Source organism: Oryzias latipes, chromosome 1 (assembly GCF_053564925.1).
Source record: "Oryzias latipes strain Hd-rR chromosome 1, Olatipes_Hd-rR_3.1".
Classification (NCBI taxonomy): Eukaryota; Metazoa; Chordata; class Actinopteri; order Beloniformes; family Adrianichthyidae; genus Oryzias; species Oryzias latipes.
Window position 1 is genome coordinate 1,880,001 of NC_136237.1, and position 17,433 is coordinate 1,897,433.

General features: G+C 44.1%; 2 protein-coding genes and 1 long non-coding RNA gene across 4 annotated transcripts in view; 2 read left to right on the forward strand and 1 right to left on the reverse strand.

Annotated features, from left to right (window-relative positions):
• LOC144993359 (uncharacterized) overlaps positions 1 to 107 on the forward strand; it is a 3,730-nt gene extending 3,623 nt beyond the window's left edge. Inside the window, exon 2 of the long non-coding RNA XR_013657065.1 lies at positions 1 to 107. This exon is cut by the window's left edge and continues 1,749 nt beyond it. This is a non-coding gene — a long non-coding RNA (uncharacterized LOC144993359).
• Positions 108 to 154: 47 nt separating this feature from the next.
• Positions 155 to 8,850, reverse strand: mvb12a (multivesicular body subunit 12A). 2 transcript variants are annotated; one of them, XR_002872088.2, is made up of 11 exons: positions 8,707 to 8,850; positions 4,534 to 4,623; positions 4,029 to 4,109; positions 3,840 to 3,939; positions 3,627 to 3,756; positions 3,414 to 3,554; positions 2,448 to 2,557; positions 1,101 to 1,159; positions 945 to 1,001; positions 706 to 855; positions 480 to 602 (listed from the first exon to the last, which is right to left on the reverse strand). XR_002872088.2 is itself a non-coding variant. In XM_023949292.2 (10 exons), exons 2-10 carry the CDS (start codon positions 4,621 to 4,623, stop codon positions 769 to 771), a joined length of 855 nt encoding a protein of 284 aa, XP_023805060.1. In that variant the 5' UTR covers positions 8,707 to 8,850; the 3' UTR covers positions 155 to 768. The 2 variants fall into 2 exon arrangements, 1 of the variants encoding a protein (XP_023805060.1); XM_023949292.2 differs by having other exon boundaries at positions 155 to 855.
• A 4,102-nt stretch (positions 8,851 to 12,952) lies between these two features.
• Positions 12,953 to 16,353, forward strand: sid4 (secreted immunoglobulin domain 4). Its single transcript, XM_023966231.2, has 8 exons — positions 12,953 to 13,221; positions 13,606 to 13,752; positions 13,823 to 13,957; positions 14,039 to 14,211; positions 15,248 to 15,434; positions 15,507 to 15,686; positions 15,766 to 16,032; positions 16,114 to 16,353. Exons 1-8 carry the CDS (start codon positions 13,179 to 13,181, stop codon positions 16,116 to 16,118), a joined length of 1,137 nt encoding a protein of 378 aa, XP_023821999.1. The 5' UTR covers positions 12,953 to 13,178; the 3' UTR covers positions 16,119 to 16,353.
• Positions 16,354 to 17,433: the final 1,080 nt, after the last annotated feature.

Here is a 17,433-nt window from a genome sequence, read left to right on the forward strand (position 1 = left end):
TAAAACAATGAAAATATATGACAGACAAAAGCATATCGTACAGTTTCCACTTTAACTTAATATTTATAAATAACATTAAAAGTGTTTTTAAGCGTCATCTCAACCCAGAATTCTGTCTACGTTGTGCTTTAGAAAACAACAGCAAAACATTAAATGAGTTTTTGACCTTTTATTTTCTAGGCAGGACAAGTTTGCTGTAACATTTAACACAAAAAAACAATCAATCTATTCACCATTTATAAATATTTGGCCCAGAAATAATATAAAACAGAACATATCCAAGTCTAACAAGTATCAAGTAACTACACTTTATTCTACAGGCACCTCTAACTACTTAGTTTAACATATTTTACAGATCTGGCTGAGAAAACGGGATTAAATATGAACGCAATAAACAGATCAAGAATTCAAGAAACAACAGGTGGAAAAGTGCAACTTATTTTTTGTAAAAACAAGACAGAAGGTTTCCTGAATTTGAAAATCTAGTCGTTTAAGGCAAAAAGTTCGGTTTGGTTGTTGGGTCCAGAAATCCACATTTTTCCATGTTATTCCAACAGAAAAACAGGAAGTTTGTGGCTCACATGAGGTTTCTGTGAAAGACGCTTTCCCAAAAGACAAAACGGCTTTCAAGTTATCAAAGTAAACACCTCTCCAAAATGTTCAGCCAAAGTTTGGGAACAACATTTCCTTCATTTGAGACTTTACCTTTTTAAACAAAACCTTCTTGGAGAAGATGGAAAAGACAGAAATGCGTCGCTGGTCCGAAGATCACTGAGCCGAGAAGGAACTTCCGGAAAATACCGACGGCCTGTTTCTTCTGGCGGCGGATTCCTCAACAGCAAATGTGTAGCTATACTAAAAGACCAGAAAGAAAACTCATCTTTATGATGCTGATATGGAGCAAAAAGGACATTGTTGAAGCCTAGGGTCAAAGGTCAACCAACCTCGTTTTCGATCTCCTTGAGGGACTTGATATAGATGTCGTTCATCTGAGAGCTCAGCTACAAAAGACATACAATAATCACCACAACAACATTGGTTTCATGACAGTAAAGCCACTAGAAGGACATTAGCTCCACGTGCTGCAGACGTGAACCTACCATCCCATCCGATTGGGTGTTAAAGTCGGGGTGCAGGCTGAAGGGAACTCCATCCAGAGCTGCAATGTGGAAAGTCGTGTAAAATGAGTGAAATCTTAAAGGACACAATGTGGCCACGGCAGAAGCAAAAACACTGCAAATATCTGCAAAGGTGAGAAACGCGTCAGACTCTGCAAGAGTCTTTCCAATGCTAGAACTGGAATGACTCCTGCATTACTTTACAGCTAGTTTAAATAAATCAAAACGAGTAACAGACTTTCTCTGGATCATTCCACCTTACCAAGATGACCAGAATTACAAACGATGGTCTGTCCCTGTAGAGGGGCTGCAGGGTTTTGGGTCGTCCGGTTCTGGACGGTCGCAGAGAAGAGCGGCTGCATCTTCAGGGGTTTCAGATGCAGCTGCTGGGGTTTCATGCTTTTTATTCTTTAGTAACCAAAGTAGTTATCTAAGTAAAAAGCTTTTAAGTATATTTTAATGTTCATTACCCACTAATAACAACCCAAAGTGGTGTTTTGATCCGTTCATGCATGTCTGAGTGTTCCTGCCCTCACATTAACCCCATCACTTTAAGACATTTCTGCTTTTTGTTAGTTTTGTTGTGTGGAGCAAAATGCAAACTTAGCAGAGATGAAAGATAAAGAACTGAGAAGGAAATGCAGTCTTTTAGAAAGCCAGAGACCTCAAATTATGACCAGATCAGAAGAAAAACTAAGCGAGTGCACGGTGGTGCAGTGGTTAGCCTCTTGCCTCACAGCAAGAAGGTCCCCTGGTTCAAGTCCCAGCTGGGGGACTTGAACCAGAACACCAGTGGGGGCTTTTCTGTGTGGAGTTTGCATGTCCTCCCCGTGCAAACGGGGGCTCCGGCTTCCTCCCACCGTCCAAAAACAGGCTTCACAGGTTCATCTAGGTGTTAACGTGAGACTGCATGGCTGTGGGAGTGTGGCCCTGCTACAGACTGGCCACCTGTCCAGGAGTCTTCACCCACAGGTGGCTGGGATAGGCTCCAGCAGCCCCGTGACCCCGAAAGGGACAAAACGGGTTTAGAAGATGAATGCATGAGTGGTCCCTCATTTATGTTTCTCTCCTGGTTAAACTCTTAAAGTTCAAAGCTTCATAAAAATATTATAGAATGAAAACAAAAATCTGATGGAGATGAAAGATTTATGTAAATTTGGCAAACTAGACACATTCTATACAGAAGACAACACGACAGGAAGGAGATGGATGGAGAAGTCAATCAGGATGCAGACCATCATGCATTGTTGAAAATAAAAAAGCCAACCACGCTACCGCCAGGGTTCACTGTAGGGGCTAGCCAACGACGAGCGACGTGTGTCGGCGTACCTGTGATTCCCTGCAAGCTGCCATCAAAATGTTGGACTGAGTCGCTGCCAGGATTCAGGCTGTGGCGCCGCTGACTTATCCTGCCGGGTAGCAGACGAGGAGGAGGGTTGCTGTCGATAAAAAAGCAGGAAGATCACTTCCAAGTCCCCGTGAATGGAAAATGGCGTCTACAGCGCTTTACCACCTGACTGAGGCCGGGTCACACGGCCACTACGCACATGTTGGACCTATCGCACGGATGAAAACTGGTCATACATGATAAATACAAAGAGTGAGAAAAGGTGTGGGTGTTTACGTGACATCAAACCACATCAAAACCACGGAAGAAGTACGAATAAACCACAGTCTGGGTGAATACTCGATTCTGATTGGCTGCTGGGTGTGGATTAAAAAGTGATCATCCACATGCCTAAAAAAGTAGTTCCTGTCACCTATCTTAAATGTTTTGCATCCCTGCGCTGGCTTATTTAAAGCAACCTTCATCTTCGTGGTCGGTGCCGGCTGAGCGCGTTGTCGTGTTACCGTGACAACAAGCCGCAACATGTAACAAATTGTCAGCTTTTTGTGAGAGAAGCGTTCTAAACCGAAAACATAATAGGAATAAAGGACTAAAAACTGGTTAATATTCATTTCTTTTGTAAGTGACCGTGGTATAAGCGGGTTGATGGTCTTGGAATTGTGCATTATTAGAATTAGCGCACTTTGTGGAAGGTTGGGTTGCATCACGACGTTTCATCCGTGGAAAATGTCTGTAGTGGCTGCATGAGACGGCCTTTGGACGCCCAAAGTACTGTCAGTCAACGTCCCAGTCACACATGATGAACACTATAACCACCAGGAGCAACGTGGGGTTCCGTGTTTTGCTCAAGGGCGACATGGGCACCTCCTAACAGAGGTCGACCGCTCTACCACAGACTAAACACAACGTTTTCCCTGAATGATTATGCCATCTGTTGGGAATCCTACCTGGGTTTGAGCAGAGAGGGAGGGTTGACCTGCTCCAGAGAGAGCCGGTGCAGGTCAAGGCTGACGCTGCGGGGCTTGGTTTGAGGAGGCGGGGCAGAAAACTGCCCCTTACTGCACCACAGAACGTACCCGTTGATGTCTCTGTAGAAAAAGAGACGTTACTGATGGCGTGCTAGCCTCAGGGCGCCGTGTCTGCGTGAACGGAGGCTTTACCCCACGTATGTGTAGTACTGCAGCATCATTTTGTTTCTGGCTGTCAGTTTGATCTCCAGCACAGCCGTGTCCACGCTGCCCACTGGGGTCACGCGCACACACACACGCTTCCTCTTGGAAACAGCAGCCTCTGAGCAAAAAAACCCACAATCACACAAACCCATCAGGCACCAAGAAAGACAGCCCGAAAGACATGTATGTGCGTGTGCTTACTGGAATCCAGGTGCTCTGGTATGTAGCAGTAGCCGTGAGGAATGGCCTCCTTGTCTGTAATGATCTGAATGTCCGTCACCACCACGCCGCCCGCCAAGTCCTGGAGGAAGACACAGCCGCTACTGTGACCACACAGCTGCAATGCAAAGGTCATGGATGTGCCAAACATGCTGGCGTGTCTTTCTGTACCTTGCTGTAACAGAGGTAATACCCGGACTTGATCCCAAAGCGTGTGAAATTTGCTGCGACGCCGTCTTCTGTGATATTGATCTGAAGGAAAAAACGAACATTAGACAGAACCCTGATGGTGTTTTGATCTATGCTCGCACCACGCATGTGACGCCACACATGTGACGCCAAGCATGTGACGCCACACTCACACCATGCATTTGACGCCACGCTCTCACCCACGCATGTGACGCCACGCATGTGACGCCACACTCACACCACGCACTAAACTGACCATATGAGGAACTTTAATGGTAAAAGTATGAAATCTTACACTAAAACCCACAAAAAAAGCTCCATCACTTGGCCAATATGTAAAACAATATTGTGAATTTGTAACATTCTTACAGCATTTTCTCAATCTAGATGAATCAGATTGTTCCAACCTGCTTCATAAAAGTACAGAACCCTGTCCAGAAATGCTGCAGCATTAGGCGGCATCATGGGAAATCTGCCTTTTTCCTACCAGGGTGAAGTCTTTAGGGCAGGTGGAGGAGTTGGAGGTCCAAGCCACCGCAGTGACTGGTCGAGGCATGCCTTGTTGATTGACAGACATCTATGGAAGAAAGAAAGACGACAGCATTTTTGCATGAATCCCTGCTGTTTGTAATGTTTAGTCGTGTGGATGAGTGTGTCAGTGGACAGGCCCCGCCCTTTAGATTCACATCCAACACACGGAAACTATAAACCTCCAGAAGCTCCAGAAACCCTGGACCTTTTAGATGCCAATGTCAAATTGGAAGACGAAGGACTAGACTAGTCCTGGACTTCAGGAGGTCCCCCTATTCCACACCCACTGGTGAACATCCAGGGTTCAGACATGGAGACTGTGGACACATTTAAATACCTGGATGTTCACCTGAACCACAGACTGGACTGGACCAACAACACGGATGCTCTGTACAGGGGGGGTCAGAGTCGCCTTCACCTGCTGCTCAGGACCTTTTATGACACTGTGGGGGCCTCAGTGGTCCTTTATGGAGTTGTGTGCTGGCCGGGGGGGCAGTGCAGGCAGAGACTTGAGGCTCTGTCCTGGGGTGCACACTGGAGTCCATGGGGGAGGTGGGGGACAGGAGGATGTTGGCTGAGCTAACATCCATCATGGATAACCCCTCCCACCCCCCACCCCTGCACCAAGCTGTAGAGGCGCTGACCAGATCCTTCAGCACCAGACTGTTACCCCCACAGTGCAAGAAGGAGCTGCTCCCATAAAACATATTCCACATTGATTTGTTTTGGAAAAAGCGGTAATTCAAACATATGTGAAAAAAATGTGAACCATTAATTCTAAAAAGGTGAATTTGAAATCACAATGTGAACTGCAGGTAGATAAAGACTTGACACCATGGAACTGAATTGTTTAAAAATCATGATTTAAACACGACAGCTTCTGTACTGCAGCCGTATAGTTTTGATATCAACAACGGAAACATATGTTCTAAACAAAAATACTACTAATCATAATTAGAATATTAAATATCAGCAGAGCAACAACATGAGAGGTGCTGGAAAAAGAAGTTTAGAAATACAGGATCCGTTAAAAAAAGACTAACTTTACCCAGACGGGTCCATCCAGACCATTGACTGGATCAAAGAACTGGACTGAGTGACGTCGTCCACAGAAAATGGTTCACCTCCAGAGAAACTCCATTTAGATGCCAGGGATTTATCGCGACATAACTCTACATAAATTTCTGATATGCTGCCCAAAGACCCAACGACGGTCGACCGGGGGCAGCGGGATCGAACCACCGACTCTTAGACCACTGGGCGACCGCCTGAGCCACTGCCGGCCAAAAATGATGTAGTGCTGAGAGTCACAGCAGCATCGGTTCAAAACCAAAGTTTATCAAATGGATCAGGTAGTAAATACATAATCCGTTTGTCCGTTTCTCTGCTGTTTTTATGAACATGTGATGCAAACAAACAGACAACCAATCAGAAGCTTGCTTGCTTGTGATTGGGGTTCGGGTCAGGTCAACGGGGTGTTGTGTGCACTAAAAATATCATCTTCTTATTTTAAAGCTCTTTAAACAATACCTTAATACATTCAAGTCCCACTGCCATCGTCTTCTTTTAGAAGTGATGACGACGTTTTTAGACAAAACTGGGACATAGTTTCTGCAGAGCAGCAGGAGTTCAATAGAAACTCTCCTCTGAGTTGTGGGCAGAAGTAACCCTTACGTTAGTCTCTCATGATGGCAGCAGTATCGTAGGCATCCAGCCGAACAGTTTAGATCCAGATTCCAGCTCAAAGACGTTCGTGGATCTGTTTGTCTGCAGATGGATGCATCAGAATGGAGCAGAGCACAGAAACTGTGGCGGGCCGTCGATTTTAGTTTGTACAGAAAACCAACATTTTTTTTCATCTGCTCCTGATTCACATTGATTTGAATAAAGATCTACTCAGAAATGCAGCTTTAATCTTAATTTCCCTTATAAATGTCCTTCATCATCAGAAAAATGCCACAAGAACGTGTTAAAAAAACACCAAAAACATCATTTTCATTGAAGTTGCTCTAATATGAGAGGCTTTTATTAAACAAAGTAAAAAAACTGTCCAAAACGTCAGGTTTTAAGACTGAAGCTGTCATTTTTGTTGATTCAAATAAAACCTACCAGCAAGAAAAAGGGACTTTTTGGTTCAAAGTATTTTCATTTTAGTTTTAAATGAATAATAAATATCTAGATTGTCTCCATTTTTGACTGTATCGTATCGCCAACACATTAGTTGAGTGTCTCATATTTTGACTGAGATGCTAATCTAAACATGTAGGGGGGGGGGGGGGGGCACAATACAGAACTGTAGGGGGGGGGGGGTTCATAATAATCCAACCGTTACACACAAATAAACGGTGGCCCTGAAGTCCAAATCACATCAACAACTCCACGCAAAAACACCGTAAAGACAAAAACATTTTGGAAAATAAAATGAAAAAGTAGTTCCAGTGTCGCTTCATGACGGATAACTGTCAGTTGAAATGATTGACGACATCGTCATCCGATCGGCGATGTCCCATAGTACCTACCTGTTGGGGTTTCTCATTGTGTTTTTTCTTTTTTAACATTTCGTTTTGTTTTCTTAAATGTAACGGTGGTTTTTCATTAAATACTTGTTCTGCTTTTTTAATTGTTGTCGTGATCTAGGGCTGCGCAATATGAAGAAAACTCGCGATATGCGATATTAGTAATTAATATTGCGATAACGATATAATTTGCGGTATATAAACAATTAGCAAAACAACCAAAAATATTATTCCCATTCCATTACAACAGCTTAAAAATTATACTACAAATGACCCTTGTTGACGTAGGAGGCGAACATACAACAAAAATAGGGCGCCATCCGATTAGTTAACAACGTGAAGGGGTCCATCTGATTGGTCAAATGCAGAAAGGGATTCTTTCAATCTATTAAACACGTCAAGCTGCTATAAGATTGTTTGGCCACATCTAAGGTAACCATTGTTGATGGGATTTGACCTTCAGGGCCACCGTAGACATGGGATGTTACTTGATATTGTTGACAGTACAGAGCCTGAATAGAGCTGCACAATGTGAGGGAAAACTCACGATATGTGATATTAGTGATCAATACTGCGATGACGATAGAATTGGTGATACGTGAACAAATAACAAAACAACCAAAACATGATTTCTATTTCACTGCAACAGTTTAAAGGAAATAAGTCGAGAGAACTTCAACTATTCTCCAAAGAGAAAAACATCTAACATAAAAAATCTCCTAAAGAAAAAGGTAAATAAAAGAGCTCCATCTGATTGGTCAACAACATGAAGGCGTCCATCCGATTGGTCAAAGGGACATATTTGATTCTTTAAATCCTTCAAACTGCCATAGGATTGTTTTATCACATTTAAAGTAACCATTTGTTGCAGTTTTCTTTTGCGATATGCGTGTTGCACATCTTGATATTGCGATAACGATACATCAGCGATCTATTGTGGCCTGAGCATGACTGCAGTATTTGTTACCGTCCTGAACTGAAGAGGATCTTGTTGTAAAAGCGTTTGTTTTTCACGTTTGTGCACCATGACGTCTCAAAGTCTGCTTGGCGTCTCTGCAATCCTGTCCTCTGTGGGACGAGGCGTCCTGTTCTGACTCAGGCTGAAGCACAATCATGGCAGAAGAATGTGCCCAGAACTCAGGCGTGAGTCACCTCTGCATCACCAGGATCTCCACCTTCCTCTCGTCTTTCTGCTCCTCTTCCTCTGACCTTCATGGTGACGTCATTTAAAACTTTGGATCCCGTTTGGACCCTTTAAGCGCTTTTCTCTCCCAAGTTCTAAGGACAGACCTGAAAGAAGAGAAACCTCTACAGCTCAACAAACCACAGACCCAACCAGCCCCCGCAGAGGCTGATGGGAACTCCTGATACTTTTCAGAACCTGCTGCTGCTGAACAGAACCGTGGTGCCGATGCCGATCAAGAACCAGAAGGTGGTCGCTGAACAGTAGATCCAATCTACCGGTACCGGTTCCGCACAGAAAAGTTACTGACGTCTGTTATTTATTACGACGTGGAACGAAAATCACCGGAATCACAGTTCCAGAAAACTTCCACCAAAGGTCCAAAGAGCTGGTGGATCTCAGCCTCCGGTTCCGGTTCGGAGACACTTACTCTGTCTCTGCAGACACGTCCCGGTCTGCCTCTGGTTCTGGTCCTGGTTCTGGTTCTGGTAGAACAAAAACTTCTGCGGGTCCCAGCCTGACGGGCTCAGTCTGTGAAGAAACAGGAAGTTCAGATCTGTGTTGGGACTACAATTCCCAGAACTCTTATAGGTGCTACGTAGCTGTCTAAACAGTCTGACGTAATGAGGGTAAGTGTCGGACTCAAACAAAAAAGACCTCATAATTCTTCTTATTATTATTATATTTGGCAAATGTTCTATCCATAAATGTAAATCCTCATCATCTTCTATTTGTCACCTTATATTAAATATACAAATTAAATACATCTCAGTACCAACAGCCTTAATCAGTGGGTTTCTATGGACGTTGTGGAGCCTTGAATGTTTTTGAATAAAATGCATTCTATATGATTTCTCCCCTGGAATATTTGAATTTTATGTGGTAAAACTGTTTTGTATTGTCTGTACTACCATATTATCTAATAAAGTTGGAAAAAAAATATGGGCAAATACCAGACGATACCGCCAGATGGCAGTAAAGAGCCAGAGAAATGGGAAAAAAATGCGTTTTAGAGTAGAATTGAATAGAAGTCAACTTTTTGTCGTTGCACGTGTCTCCGCAACGAAGTGCAGTTTGCATCCGACCAGAGGGCTTTAGCAGAATACATACATAAATGTACATTGTAGGACAGTGGCGGTTCTACACTAACTTACTCCCTGGGCGAGTAACCCCACCAGCGCCCCCCCCCCCCCCCCCCGCACACATACAAGATGTGACAACATCCTGTTGTGTTCCCTATCTTCTATTTAGCCATTTTACTCAAAAAATACATGAATTTTCTAGACTCGCATTACAGGGGGGTCAAACTCAGTCACACAGGGGCCTAAGTTAAAAACACACTTAAGGTTTTGGGCCGAAGAAGATAAACATTTACTGAACACACTAAAACTAAACTTTTAAACCTTTTAAACTGAACTTTTTGAACATAAATATGAATAAAAACAGGAACATTAATCCAGAATAACTAGGTTAAGGTTTAAGGTTTAAGTTAAACCTTAAATAACTTGTAATATTTTGTTCTCCATAGAAATATATTCTGTCAAAATTATACAAATATGAACATGCTGCAGGACAAAACAAAGAAAGCCTGGAAATATTAATAAGAAATTCCATATCAAATAATTCCATTTTTTTTGCTCTTTCATCATTTTTTAGAGCATTTCTTTTTTTAGAGCTGGACTCCTGCTTCATTTTTAGCAATAATTTCTTAATGTGTGACGTCCTGTGTGTGTCTTTGTGAAACATAACAGAGGGATTAGATCTAAAAAATAAAACTTATTGTGATTTATATGTTTAGGTCTTATAAAACATTAAAGACTAAATCATAGAACTCATCAGTGGGATTACTCCAAAAATATTTGGCATTTCCCTAAATTTGTGCAACACCAACAGTAGAAATCCTCCAAAAAAACTCAATCCATAAAAAATGGTCTGCGCTCATCCCCCCTCCCCCTCCCCTTCCCTCTGACACACGCGGCTCCGTCTCTATGTCGACAGGCGCAGCTGCGGCTCAGAGTTGATTGTCAGATAGAAAAAGACTCCCAATCACCTGTTAGTGTGATTCAGCCAGCCACCGGCGAGTTGCGCCCCCCTCTCGAGTTTTTTGACTTATGTTCCAAAGACTACCGCAAAGAGGTGTGGCGCGAGCGTCTTGCAGCAGAGGGCGATGGTCACCGTGCGCATCGGGTCTGCTGTGTCGGAGCAAAGAATTGTGGGAAATAATCCCCATTGCCTGCTTTTGTCGAAATTGGGTTGAGCACGGATGTTTGTTCTGCCTAAATCTTTTTCATGTGCCTGTTTTACGTTGTTTCACTCTGAATTATTTAATTATTTTTTTTTTTGCACCATAAGTGTGAAGAGGAAATAGGAGGAAGACATTATTAAGAGTCTGATGTGTTTAAAAGAAGCATTAAGTGTCGGCTGCTGAAGCAATTTCAAATTAAAAACTTCAAGCTACCTCTTTGATTATAGTATGTAGCACATTACGCATTGGGCACGGCAAATGCCGCCCCCTATGAAGTGCCGCCATGGGCGACCGCCCACATCGCCCATATCAAAAACCGCCACTGTTGTAGGATAAATAGTAATGGGAGGTATTTCCGGTGTGGATCATCAACAGTTATAGTGTAGCACTGGAAGTCAATGTGTTATTGTTGTTTTCGTGTTCTTTTTTCCCATCAAACCTTTTTTTTTAATGTAGCAAATTCCTTAAAAATAACTAAACTCCAAAATGCACAGATGAAATCTGCCACACCACATGCTAATACGTGTTAATATATCTGTGTATGTTTATGTGTATCTGCATATTTAAGTATTTATGTAAACTTTGAACATATTGTTAATCTTATGTTATACTTTGTTAGATTTATTTTTTGCTCAGTAATTGGTGACCGCTTCAATGTCGTCTTCCAAGTGGACAGTGACAATAAATGTTTATCTGATCTAAAAATAAAGAATAGAGACATCCCATAATCACACAGGCATTCACAGACCTGTTGATGCTCCTTCAGCAGCAGAAACAGCCTCAGTTGTTTTGACTGTGGTTCCTCTGGTTTGCCACGTCGGCCTTTGGGCCGTTTCCTCTCAAGCTGCATGAGTTCGGATGGGAATCCGACGGCGAGCAGCCAGAGACGGATTCAGGTCTGAGACAGATTCAGGTCTGAGACGGATTCAGGTCTGAGACAGATTCAGGTCTGAGACGGATTCAGGTCTGAGACAGATTCAGGTCTGAGACGGATTCAGGTCTGAGACGGATTCAGGTCTGAGACGGATTCAGGTCTGAGACAGATTCAGGTCTGAGACGGATTCAGGTCTGGGCTCTTGCTGAGCCGCTCAGAGGCCTTCACCACGCCGCCGTGAGGCGCCGCTTCCTTGTTTGAAGGAACTTCATGATCATGAGATTCATCATGACGATGACATTTTTTAAATGTATTTATTTATTTATCTGTGTTCTCTAAAAGGCCCAATTCATAGATTCATATCACTGAATTCACATTTGCATATAAAATAAAAGCGTACAAAAGTGTACATATTATAAAATAAAACAGAGAAATTCATTATTTTAACATTTTCAGAAACCTTTGATATAAAAGATAGAAAATGCAGAAAGAGGGAAAAGTATTTGGCAAAATACAAATGTCACTAAATTTGACAAATTTAACTAGGAAAACGCAAAAAAAACATGAAATAAATCAGCGTGTCTTGTTGTTTGCTGCAGGGGCTGGAGACAACACAACAAACCGACAACACGACAACACAACGCGACAACCACTTTTTTTGTAAATGTTGAAAGGACCCGACTTCTTGTAACAGCCTTTATGTCCTGCCTCTCTGTAGCCTTTCAGAGTAAACTATATCTACCAGGAAGTAAGACGACTCGGTCTCTGAGGCTCCGCCTTTCTCTCATTGTGGGTGTCGCCCATTTCATTTCATGCAGCGTGTCTGAGTTTCTTCCACAAAAACAAACATCTGAACTTCTGCAAAGATGGATGTTCAGATAAAAGGAAAGCGTTTAACCGATCGCTCCACAGAGAAAGTGGGCGTGTCTGTTAGCCTGAGCGTGGCGCTGGCTGCTTGGAGGGGCGGTTCCTCACTTTGTGATGTCACAATGTGAGAACTCACTGGTTTTGGTGGACTGGGAGGGGCCGGTGCTAAGAGAGCAGGTTTTTAGAGGAATACTCAGAAATACATGAATGGATCAAAATATCACTTTGGGTTGTTTATAGTGAGAAATGAACAATAAAAAAACACCTAAAAGCTCAAAAAATTGATTTCCAAGGGAAGATTCCCTCTCAATAGTCCGGAAACAGTTCAGTCTTCAGCAACCAACAAACTGCATTATGGGATTTTTTCCTTGACAGTCACCACTGGCGAGCTCAGTGACACACGTGTGTGTAGATACAACATTTCTGTTGAATTTTGTTGTAAAAATGTAAAAACCCTTTTTTATTGTCAACATATCTTTTTCCATTTTCTTTAAAAAAAAAAAGCAATCTTGTGTTCTGATGCTGAAATTATTCCACTGTTTATTAATTACAATTTGGGAGAAACGACGGTTTGAAAATGAATTTAAAAAACAAAACGGATTCGATTTGAAAACAGTTTATTGGCTTTAGTGACCAAGAAAAGGAAACATTTGGTTATGAATGAGCACCACGATAGTCTACTGTGTCAATGAAAGACGAGACATAAAATGTTCTTTTCCTGCCGTTTGAAGCCTTAAAGCCACCTGAGCAGAAGTCAGAGCTCAGCGGCGTCCTGTAGGAAAAAGCCCAAATATCAGCACAGACATGCAGGGATTCCCTGAAAAGGGGGGATGACAGCTGAGAGGCTTAAAGGTTGAAAGCGATAAGAGAAGGACTGAAAGGACGGACGCAGCAGAGAAAGCGCTTTGCCTCAACCATGGATTTATCTGCTCTGCTCCTGTTCTCTGTAATATGTGCAGGTAATGTTCTAGTCGTCACCTTTCTGACCTCCTGGTTGCATGTTGTTGGTGGATCCAGAGCTGTGGCTGAACTTCTGGTGAAATGTCTGTTTTTTTTTTTTCCTGTCAAGAAGAGCCTCTTTTTCTTTAAGCTGTTAAGTGTGGTGGTGCAGACAGACATTTAGGAACAGCTGATTCAGACTTTTCCACACTTGTTCTCCTCTGTTATTGTAGACCAGCTTCAGGCTGACTTTAGCCCTTTCTGATGATGAGAAACACTTTTTCCCTGTTCTGCCTGGACAAGCAGGCTGTTTGTTCAGGCTGTTTGCTCTGCAGTTGTTTGTCCCAAAGCTGAACTAGAGCTGAACCTCTACACGTTCTTCACGTCTCTGCCTGTCCATGCAGTGTCTGCCCAGGCTCCCGTCGTCTTTGTGGAGCCCAAAGCTGCCACTGTGAGACAAGGAGAGACCGTCAGCTTCAGGTGCCAGGTGAGAAGCAGCGTGCAGCCCGTCAACCTGGAGTGGACCAGAGCCAACAACCAAGCACTGGCAGGTCAGGAGGAGACCGTGTTGCACCACTCAGACCTTAAAGTCTTAAGTAAAGCCTCTGTTTTCCCATGCAGATAACATCAAGGTTGGTCCTGAAGGCTCTGTTCTCACGGTCTCCAATGCCCGACCCCTGAACCAGGGCCAGTACCGCTGTGTGGCAGTCAGCTCTGCGGGTCGCGGCGCCGCCTCTGCAGTGCTGAATGTCAAACGTGAGTTTGTAGACCATGACTCCTGAGTTCATTAGGCAGAATAAAGGAAGGTCTGTTTCCATGTCTCCACCTGTGTGTCAGATCCCCCGAAGCTTCGCCTGACACCAGCGGGGCCGTTACTGGTGAGGGTAGGTGACGCCGTGTCGGTGCAATGCCGAGCGACGGGCAGGCCGCGTCCCAAACTGACCTGGAGACGGCAGGGCTCAACCCTACAGCTGTTCACCACGGACACCGACGATGTCAACACCATTCAGGTAAAAGGGGGGGGGGGGGGGGGGGGGGGGCTGCAGGTTGAGGTCCCGTGACTGGACCAAAGGCTCCCTGCTTGACATCCGGCATCATGACTTAGTCCAAAGAGTTGACCCTTCAGCACGGAGCATCACTCCAATGTTGACTTTCTGTCAATAACCAAGACTCTTTCACCGTTGAAGCACTTCACGTAATTCCAGCAGATTTGGAATCTGATGTGCAACACTTTAAGGCCACTACGAATATTTCGTGCATTTTCCTCGTGTGGAATGTCGGTCTTTTGTGATCCATGTGTGATCTACGTCATTCCTAACTGTTTCTTGGGTTCATCGATGTCCGTCGAGGGTTCAGCCGACAGCTCTTACGTGAATTTGGTTTTGAGCTGTTCAGAATCTCTGGTCAGTTGGGAATTATGCAGTTTATGCATATTTTACACAGGTTATACACAATTACCATGTAAATATTACACAATTGTGTGTGATTTTTGTGAGAGGCATATGCAAATGTGTGTCTTTCCAGGACCGTTCCACGTTTGTCTAACAGACTTTAAATGCATGAACCATTGATGTGGAACTTTTACATCATGTTTACGGCGCACAGATCACGTTCGAACTACGTAATTGAAGCACAAATCACTAATGAATTGCGTACAAACAGCACAATAATCACACGGTTCACGTTCTAACGTGTCCTTTGCGTGGTTCATTCATGCGTCTTCCGTGGTTTTAACGTGTTTCATTCCTGAAACATCAGAGATAATTTCAGGTAAAGGGGCGGAGCAGGAAGACTTTGGCCCCGCCCAGCTTAAAACTGCATTTTTTTTCTTCTGCTCCTGATTCACAACGATTTGCATAAAAGAAATACAAAGATGTGTCATGTCTATCTTAATTTTCTTCAAACGTGTCCTCCATCATCAGAAAAAAGCCACATTTTCTTCAGAGTGGGTCTTTAAACGGTGAAACCAGCGACTGGTTCCGACCGCAGCAGTGGCTCACCGCTCCCCCAGTTCAAAGGTCACAACGTTGTGCTTTGCTTCGGCAGTGGCCAGCAATCCGTTCCGAGGATCTGGGGGTGTACGTCTGCCAGGCTGAGAACAGCGAGGGGGTGTCGGAGGCAAAGATCGAGGTCATTGTTGAGGAAGAGCCTGGAGCACCGGTGGCCTCAGTGACCCCCGAAGAAATAACCGCCGTTGAAGGACAGACTGTGTCCATGGAGTGTCGGGCGAGAGGTACGACGTCAACATGTTGGCGTGCTGCACATCGGCGCTCATCTCTGCCTCTCAGATTCCGTTTCCTTTCAGGTTCTCCTCCTCCTCTCATCACGTGGTCGAAGCTCCGAGCTCCTCTTCCATGGAAAAGCAAAGACGAGAACGGCGTTCTGACCCTGGAAAGCGTGGGGCGCCAGGACTCAGGACAATACATCTGCAATGCCACCAACGTGCACGGCTACAGCGAGGCGTACGCTCAGATGGAGGTGGAAAGTGAGTCACGGCACCGCTGCCAAGCAGACACTTTGCCCCTAAGCCCACATGGACGCCATTTTTCTTGGTCCTCCCACAGCCCCCCCCTACGCCACCTGCCTGCCCGACCAGGTGAAGCTGCAGGCCGGAGACCCCCTGCACCTGCAGTGCCTTGCTCACGGCTCCCATCCCATCCAGTTCACCTGGAGTCGAGTGGGCAGGGCGGGCTTACCGGCCGCGGCACAGACCACCAAAGACGGAAAGCTGCTGATACCCAACGTCAAACCGGGCCTTAGTGGGACGTACAAATGCGTGGCCTCCAATCACATCGGTTCAAGTGAGGCGCTGGCAAATGTCCATGTGAAAGGTAAACTCAACCGCATCCGGCTGGATTCTGCTTCCTTTCTACAAACAGTGTCTTATTCATTTATTTTGGTTTTCTTTTCAGCTTGATCCAGCTCAAACTCAATGACGTACTGTCACTACAGTGAAAAAATCAGAACTATATGAATACAATTTATGGATAAGGAATCACATCGCAATGATGCTTAAACCTTTAGTATAATTGTTTACATTGTTAGTTACTTTTTGCTTTTTGTCCTTTGACCTTAATCCATTCACTGCTTTGTTGTTCAATTTAAAAATAAAGTCGACAACCAAACTAGATTCCCATCAGAAAAAGTCAAAAGAGCGGTTGGAATTTATTTAGGGTCGCCAGCAGCATCTCTGCATTTGTCATGGAGCCCCAACGAAACTATTGATCAGTTTTATCTAGTCTAGATATTTCCAGGTTTTAGTTGGTTTGAGAACCATAATCATCTTCTCTTCTTTGATATAAGCTTCATCTTCTCACACAGTAAAAAAATGACATCACTAGCTGTGTTTCCGTAACACAAATATACAAAACTTTATCCAAATTCTTGAAATCTTCTTGAAATCAATCCTAATTCTGTGAATAAACAAACCAGCTGATGCCATAAGTCCTTCAGAAACACGGATGTGACCAACACTTTGATTGACAGCAGATACATTCACATTTCTGCCACGGCGCTAGCGCTCATCATCATCTATCAAAGGAGACGTCTTCTTCAGGCCGTGGAGCGGCGAGCTCCTTACACGTGGGAGGGGCTACGGATGAAGCCGTTTTGGGAAATGGTGGTTTTCCAGAAGAGCTGTGGATCCAACAATTCCTCATGACACACTCAGCTTCTGAGGATCTGTGTGACGCTGTGGGACCTCTGGTGGCGCCCGCCGTGCAGCGCCCAAGGCCGCCAGTTCCTCTCACGAAAGGCATCGCCATCCAGGTGTTGGTCACATGACTCATTTATTTTGAAAAAAACGTTTCCGTTGCAGTTTTGGGAAATGCGTCCATTTGGATACGCCTCACAAAACCACCAAGCGCAAAAACATTTTTTTGATAAAAGTACGTTTTTTTTGTATCTGTCGTGTTTCCATTGGCCGAATTTAGAATCGCAAATCCAATTTGTGTCCTTCCATAGTCAATGGAAACGCGTCTAGTGTTCAGTTGGTGCAGAGGAGTTTCTTTTTGAAAAAAACTGACCATGAAACACAATGACAGACTTGCTGCATTAACATGGTTGGCACAAAATGGGCGTGTTCATCCACCAGGCCGAGAAAAAGCCGCTTTGGAAAAATTCCACTTTTGATTTTGCTGTTCAATCGATGTTAAGTTTGACCATCTGTTTACACTTCCTGATCTGACCACATGGTGGCCACATTTACCAAATCATAAACCCATTTGTCCAAC